This window comes from Gracilinanus agilis, chromosome 4, assembly GCF_016433145.1.
Source record: "Gracilinanus agilis isolate LMUSP501 chromosome 4, AgileGrace, whole genome shotgun sequence".
Lineage (NCBI taxonomy): Eukaryota > Metazoa > Chordata > Mammalia > Didelphimorphia > Didelphidae > Gracilinanus > Gracilinanus agilis.
In genome coordinates this window covers 110,383,819-110,391,502 of record NC_058133.1, presented here as the reverse complement: position 1 = coordinate 110,391,502, position 7,684 = coordinate 110,383,819, and the positions used below count along the sequence as shown (strand labels likewise).

The following is a 7,684-nucleotide window of genomic DNA, read 5'->3' as shown; positions in this document are numbered from 1 at the left end:
ACTTCTATGACTGCCAGTCTCTCTCATCCTCAGTTACTTCATCTGTAAAGTGGATTGGATTAGAGAAAATTCTGAGGATCCTTCTATGTCTAATAAACTATGTTCACAGATTCCCAAAATTTCAAAGTTGAAATGGAACTTAGAAGCCATGTAGTATAATCTATCATCTAAATAAGGCTGCCCTCTATAATATTCCTTACAAGTGGCTTTGATTGAAGGTCAAATAGAGTATAGCTCCTTGAAGTCAAGGACTATTTCATTGTTGACTTTTTATTTACAACACTTAGAATTTCAGAGTAGAATTTCAGACTCTTGGCAAGCACTTAATAAATATTTACTGGATGAATGAATATTAGTCAAAAGTCATGATATTTGTTTTCTTTTTTAGTGGGAACATCGTAGGTTATCATGTGATTGTTCCGTGCAAACCCTGCCTTCTTTCCTGCAACAACGGGCATTTCTGGATGTTTCATAGTCAGGCAGTTTTTGGTATCAACCGGTTAGATTCCACTGGTAAGAAACATTATCCACAAATTTCTCTATCTTTTCTATAAAACACAAACATAATTCAAGTTGCCTATTGTCAACTTGTATTCTTTCAGGGCATCTTAGCAGGCTTAGAAGATAGAAAAAAATTTTTTTTTAAATCACTAGTTATTATATAAAGTAAAAATGTTGCAGATTGAACAAATCAAGCGTATGAAAATTAATCTATTTTTAACAATGGCCTCTATCACGAAGCTCCCCTGGCATAGATGAATGGACTTTGAGGTATCAATTTTCTTGATTATGTTAAACTAAAACCCTGAGGTCACTACTGAAATTTAAATCCTTTTTTCTCAAACATTTCCCTATGTAGAGTATTGGCAAAAGCCCATTATCATTTTTGTGTTTGTTGTTTAGGAGTCCAAAGTTGCCTAGATTCTTTTTTTTTTAAACCCTTCTATCTTAGAAGAGTGGTAAGGGCTAGGCAATGAGGATTGAGTGACTTGACTAGGGTCACACAGCTAGGAAGTATCTTGAGGTCAGATTTGAACCTGGGACCTACCATCTCTAGGTCTGGCTCCCAATCCACTGAGCCACCCAGCTGCCCCCTGCCTAGATTTTTTTTTTAAACTGATTAATATTCTAATTTCTCTAGCCCATTCTTCTTACTCCAGTTACATTCTTACTCAAGGGAATTTTTTAAAAGAGCATTGGATTTAATAGCCATTTGATTTTCTGAGTTTTTTAATATTATTTCTGATTTTGAAATAGTTTTGATGTGATTTGCCCATACTTGGAACTGTAGTAATTGCCTTTAATATTTTAGTGAAGAGAATGTAAATAGTTGGCTCTTTTCAAAATTGCTTCCTTTACTAATTACTTTGGTAAGAAATCATGCTGCCAATGCTTTATGGATACTTGGATCATACATTTTATACTGCTTTGAGCCATTCACTCTGTCATGTTCTAATTATCTAATGATGGTCTGAGTCAGCACTAACACAAAAATTTTTACTGTTGCTCTGTTTCTTTGGATTTAGGAAGTTTAGTGTGATTTTTTTCGAGAAAGAAAAAGTTGGCCTTAAAAAATGGTTTAAAAATTTGCTTTCAGTCATTTCCTTGGACCTAACCTTGTTTCCCAAGTCATCATTCAAGGTCTTAATTTAAGAATCTAGTAGTTAAACAGGCTGTTTGCACTTATGGGCCAACCTGAATTACCTCATGTAAGATTTAGGTTCCTAATTTAAGCCTCTAGCTGTATGTTTGTGCTGATCATGGGGCACATCAAGGGAAATTTTTGCTTTGATACCATTTTTCCTATATTCAAAACACAGGGTATTTTTTAAATTTTTGATTTATTTTAATATTGGTTAATTTTTCAAAGATAAAAGCACTGCATTCTTCCATTCACATCAAATCTAATCCATGAGAAACAGATGTATCACAGGATTTCCTTCCTCTCTTCTTAACAGAGAAAGGAAGGTGCTGCTTCTGTCAGATCCAGCCTCTCAGTTTATTTTTCCTCCTTTGAAACAATTGTGCTAAACTACTCCGTGTCCCTGAGTATTGACTCAAAGAACCCTTCATAGTACTGATATTGTAATTGGAGCAATTTTTTTTCTAGAACCTTGCTGCCGATGGCATTGAAACTATCCTTGCAAGTCTCCTTAGAAGCAGGATCAAAGGAATAACCATGAAACCTTAGAAAATCCCTGACTTCAAAATGATGTTTCTTCCAAACCCAAACCTCACTTCAGGCAATATTATGTTAAAAACTAGCCTAGAAAGAGAGTTGTTTCCCTTATCTTCATGGAAGGTTTCTGGAGAAGCTTCTAAAGTCTTTCTAGAATAACCTGTCCTGATATATCACTACTTGTAGTCAGGAAGTTTTTCTAACCTAGTGAGTCCTCTACATATTCATACTGTTTAAGCTTCATTTAGCCCTCACTCCTTCTTCAGTCCTTAGTCATCTCATGATCAACTCTCTATCACACTCCCTACAGTGAATGCTTTCACTCTTTCTAAACAACCAAATTTAGCACCCACACCCCTGCCCCCATACTCTGAGATGAATGCTGCTTCCTGCTTACTGGGAAAATTGAGATAATCAGAAGTGGACTTCCTTAACCCTTCCATGTGCCCAAACCTTTCTATAGCTTCACATTTTCTGTCTTCTTGCCTTCCTGTTTAGGAAAAATGTTGGTTTTTCCCCTCCCAGCTCATCCTGCCTTAGAATCAATACTAAATATGGATTCCAAGGCAGAAGAGGGCTAGGCAATGGAAGTTAAGTGACTTGCCCAGGGCCATATAACTAAAAATTGCCTAAGGCCACATTTGAACCAGGGACTTTCAATCTCCAGGCCTGGCTCTTTATACACTGAACCACCTTGCTGCCCCTTCCATATCCCTAGTAATACTTGAAGATAGTGGTTATGTTCCCTTGAAGTCTTCTTTTCAATTCTTGAATAGTATATTTTCTAGTCCTGAAAACCTTCGTCCAGATAAACTCCAATTTATTAATATCCTTCTTGAAACTGCACCCAGAAATGAACACAATAGTCCATATGTGGTCTGACAAGGTTAGAGGGGCTATCATTCCCTTGTTCTGGACTAAGTCACCCTGGACTTGACACCAGGAGTTGACATTCTTGAGTTCAAATCCTGTTTCTAATACTTACTAGTTTGACACCCTAGGCAAACCACTTAACTTTTCTCAGTCTTAATTTCCCCATCTGTAAAATGAAAATAATAGTACCAAAGTTGTTGTAAGAATTAAATGGAATAATGCATGTAAAATACTTTGCAAACCTTAAAGCACTATATAAATATCATTGGTTATGCCTGTGTTAATACAGCCTGTGGTTACTAACTTTTTTGGCTACCATGCCACCTTGTTGATTCAAAATGAACTTGCTGCCCAACTAAAAATAGTTCTTTTATCATGAAAGCTGTGGTTTTAAGCACACTTTCTTCCATTTGCTAGTTGTGCGATTTTTTAAAAATCCAAATGTAGGTTTTCATACTTCTCATGTTAAATTTCACCTTAGATGCAGATCATTTCTGATCCTGACTCTGACATCCAATGTGTTAACTATCCTTCTTAGCTCCATGTTATCTACAGACTTAATGAGTTTGCTATCAATACCTTCGCTTTAAAAAAAAATAACTCTTACCTTCTGGCTTAGAATTGATACTAAATATTGATTCTTTGGCAGAAGAGCTAGGCAATAGGGTCACACAGCTAGGAAGTATCTGAGGTCAAATTTGAACCCAGGGCTCCTGACTCCAGGCCTGGTTCTCTGTGTACTCTGCCAAATTAGCTGCCCTGTTGTATTGTTAACAACTGAAACCCACAAGTCTTCTCCAGAGCAATTGTTTAACATCTTCTCTATCCTCTAGTTCCACACATGATTTTCTTTAACCCACATGTAGAATTTTTCATTAATTCCTGCTAAATTTTATCTTACTAGATTCAGTCTAATATGGGCACCAAATTTTAAGAAGGGACAGGGATAAGCTAAAGAGAGTTCAAAGAAAGGCAGCCAAGGCCATAGGGTTTAGAGGTCCCCTAGATCAGTCCACCCATGAGTTCATAGTATGACCCCAGTTAAGGGACTCTGAGACCAGGGAGGTCAAACATCTTGACCAGAGTCACACACATAGTGCATGACAGAGCTGTGATTTCAACCAAAGTCCTCTGAAGTCCAAATCTAGCTCAGGCCACATGAGGATCAGCTGAAGGTTGATCCTAGTGAGGAGGAGACTTAGCAGGGAACATGATAGCCACCTTCTTATCTATGAAGGGCTGTCATATTGAAGAGGAATTTTATCGACTATTCTTGGCCATAAGTCTTAGGAATAATGGGTGGAAACTGCGAAGGGGGGCAATTTCAGTTTGTTATATAGAAAACTTCCCAAAAGAAGACTGTGTTGCCTCTGTGGGTCATGGGTTCCTCCTTACTTTGAATCTTAAATCAGATATTTTGGAGAAGGGATCCTTTTTTATTGAACCCTTCCTTCTCTGAAATTTCGTGAACTACAAAGTCATTATTGTGCTTAGTAGTCATTCTGAACCCAGTCAAGATCAATTATTCTCCATTTTATATATCCTATTGATCTCCATTAGCTTCTTCAGAAGTCAAAATTGATTATACATTTTTTCCAATTTAGTGCTTTCAAGTTGTGCTATATATCTTATAAAGTACCCATTGCGTCTAGATTAACTAATTCTTGACCAATTTTGCTAACTTTTAATGTGTATATATTGCATATATATATGTACATACACATGGTAATTTCTATGAAACCTGAGTCTCAAAAGGTTTTTAAAGGGTGTCACTATGTTTTCTCTTTGTCTATTGTTATGCCATGATCCTAAGGTAATTACTAAAAGCTATATCCAGTTTGGCATGAGAATATAACCTGCCACCTTCTGAGAATATATTATAACTGATACCAGACCTTTCATGCCTATAAGAAAAAAAAAGGCTCTAATTATTTACATTTTAATTGAGAACATACATTCCAGGTTATTTTATATACTCAATCAAATAACCACCCAATCAGTCAATAAATAATGTGCCAGTCACTGCCTTCAAGGAGCTGATATTTTAACATTCATCAAAATGAAGTACTTAATCTAAAAAGGAGAAAATGGGTCCTGAGACTTTTAAGCTTTTTTTTTTTAACCCTTCTGTCTTTGATTTATGAGTATCAGTTCCAAAGCAGAAAAGTGATAAGAACTAAGCAATTAGGGATAAGTAATTTGCCCAGAGTCACAGAGTTAGGAAATATATGAGGTCAGATCTGAACCCAGGTCCTTCCAACTCCAGGCCTGGCCCTCTATACATAGAGCCATGTAGCTGTCCCTACTATTAAGTTTAAAGGCCTGGTATTGAGCTAAATTAATTCCTAATTCATGTAACCATGGGAAAAAATAAAAATAAAAAACAAATACAAACAAATGGACTTTTGATATCCCTTTCAGTACTAGGATTTTAGAATGTAATTCCTAATTTAAATATCATTCTTGGAGCTCAAATAGCTGTCATTCTATATTTTATTATAAAATTACCTTTGAAAAATTAAATGAGATAATCTCTTTATATTGACTTCTAACAACTATAATTTCGAAATATCTTTTTAAACTATAATGAGTTAATAGTATTAGGGCCAAAGAGTCTATGTGGTATAATTGAAAGAGTGTGGGCAGGATCTTGGCCCTACTCATTTCTCTTGACATGGCCTCAAATCACTTTATTTCCATGGGTTTCACATTCCTAATCTGTAAAATGAGATGATTACTAAGATCTATCTTAGCCCTAAGCCTATGAAAAGTAGCCTAATATGAAGTAATTTGATGATATTATATTTTCAGGTGTAAATCTACTACTTTGGGGCAACTTGCCAGAAGCAGAAGAAAATACAGATGAAGACACATTAGATATTTCTGAGGAGGAATGTATTAGATGAATGGAAACCGTGATATGTACAATGTATTAGAACTCTTTTTCCTATTTAAATATATATGACATTTATACATATGAATGAACTTAAAAACTGTAAATAAACAGACCAAAGGATTTATTGACAGTTTTTTTCAGAAAGAAATGATTATATACTCATTGATTTACTCAACAACTGCCTTAGTTTGATTTGTTCCTGAGTAACTACTAGTAGTTCATTTGGATTTTTTCATAGTGGTACATTCTTAAATTCAGGTAGGAGATGATTCTCTATCTCTTTCATGGGTCATTATGCTCTCTCACCTCCTAATCTAAGGAAATTTTGTTTGTATCCTATGCCAAATAATTTTAAATTGGTAGGATAAGTGCAAGGCTACCTACACGTAATCCAAATATGACTGAGTCATAACTGGTTATGATAAAGAAAGCAGTTTGTTAGCTTTTCATAGGTACCATCACATTTTCTTTTGGTGAAAAATCTCTGATCTAAAGCACAACTTCTTACAAACTGGAAAGTAAGTAAATGAAAACTCGTTACCCATGTGGTAACATCCTCAGAAGGAATAATCTTGTTTCTTTGCCCAAGAATGTCAGTGACATGGCTTTGTTGAAGGGATTTCAGTACCTCCTATTTTCAAATGTCGCATATCCTGCTTCCTCAGAAGCTGTTACAGATTCTAGTTTGATTACTTCTATCCATTTCTTTCCCTTAACTTCCTCTATAAATGATCAGTTTCAATTTCTAGGTGAGTAGTTTTGCTCCTCAGCTCACACAAAAATGGTAAGACCAAGAAGTGATTTGCCTATCCTTCAATAAGTTGTACAAGTTCATTCCATAAAAGGAAACTGTTTTTAGAGCCACTCAGGACTAAAAAAGTCAGGAGACTTTCAGATTGTTGTCATATGTAAAGTTTGTGTTTGCCACATGTTTGTAAATATCTCCATGAGAAGCTCTAAAATGTTTTATTTTTTTGCCTTTTATTATTTCATCAATTATTTCCATGTATATACCCTACCATAACTCAATGAGCCCTTCACTATAACAAAGAAACAGCTAAGCAAAACAACTTAAATGCTGTTTCTGACAGTGTATGCCTTTTTCCCTGCCCAGAATCTGTCTCCCCTCTTCTACCAAAAGAAGATGTTGTCCTTCCTCTTCTCTTTTTGGAGCCAAGATTTGTCATTACAATTACTCAAGATTCATTTTCATTTTAATGTTCTTTTTCCCTTATTGTTACATTATTGTACATTTAATGTTTACATTATTGTACTTCTTGTGTATATTGTTTTCCTGGTTCTTTTTACTTCAGTCTGCATCAGTTCATGTAAGTTTTTCTTGGGGGAAGGGGAGCGCAACATTTTGGCCTGGATAATTCCAAGACAGACTGAATTACAGATTTGCAAATAAATGCTATACTATTGTTGTATACTAAAGTCTGTATTTTTAAAAAAAGGAACAAAATCTGTCCTTCTTCTAAAAGCCACATAAATAATGGAATGCAGGAGATCAATATTCTCAACTATCTCCCCAGCACACATTGGAATCTATCCTGAATAAGGACATGGGACCTCAATTCTCAATTTCAAGGTTGAATAAACTGGCATAATAATATTTATATTTTTAAAGTCTAATTTCATTAGGGTTTGCTATTTTCTCCACTGACAGATCACAAGCCTTCTGCACATTAATAGGTAGTCATCATAAGCAGCCATGTATAATAGTTAAAATTAAA

The 7,684-nt window shown here is 35.3% G+C and overlaps 1 protein-coding gene across 1 annotated transcript; it reads left to right on the top strand.

Moving 5' to 3' along the window:
- The first annotated feature begins 365 nt into the window (after positions 1-365).
- FAM72A (family with sequence similarity 72 member A) lies at positions 366-5,958 on the top strand. Its single transcript, XM_044674939.1, has 2 exons — positions 366-513; positions 5,864-5,958. Exons 1-2 carry the CDS (start codon positions 366-368, stop codon positions 5,956-5,958), a joined length of 243 nt encoding a protein of 80 aa, XP_044530874.1.
- The last annotated feature ends 1,726 nt before the right edge of the window (positions 5,959-7,684 follow it).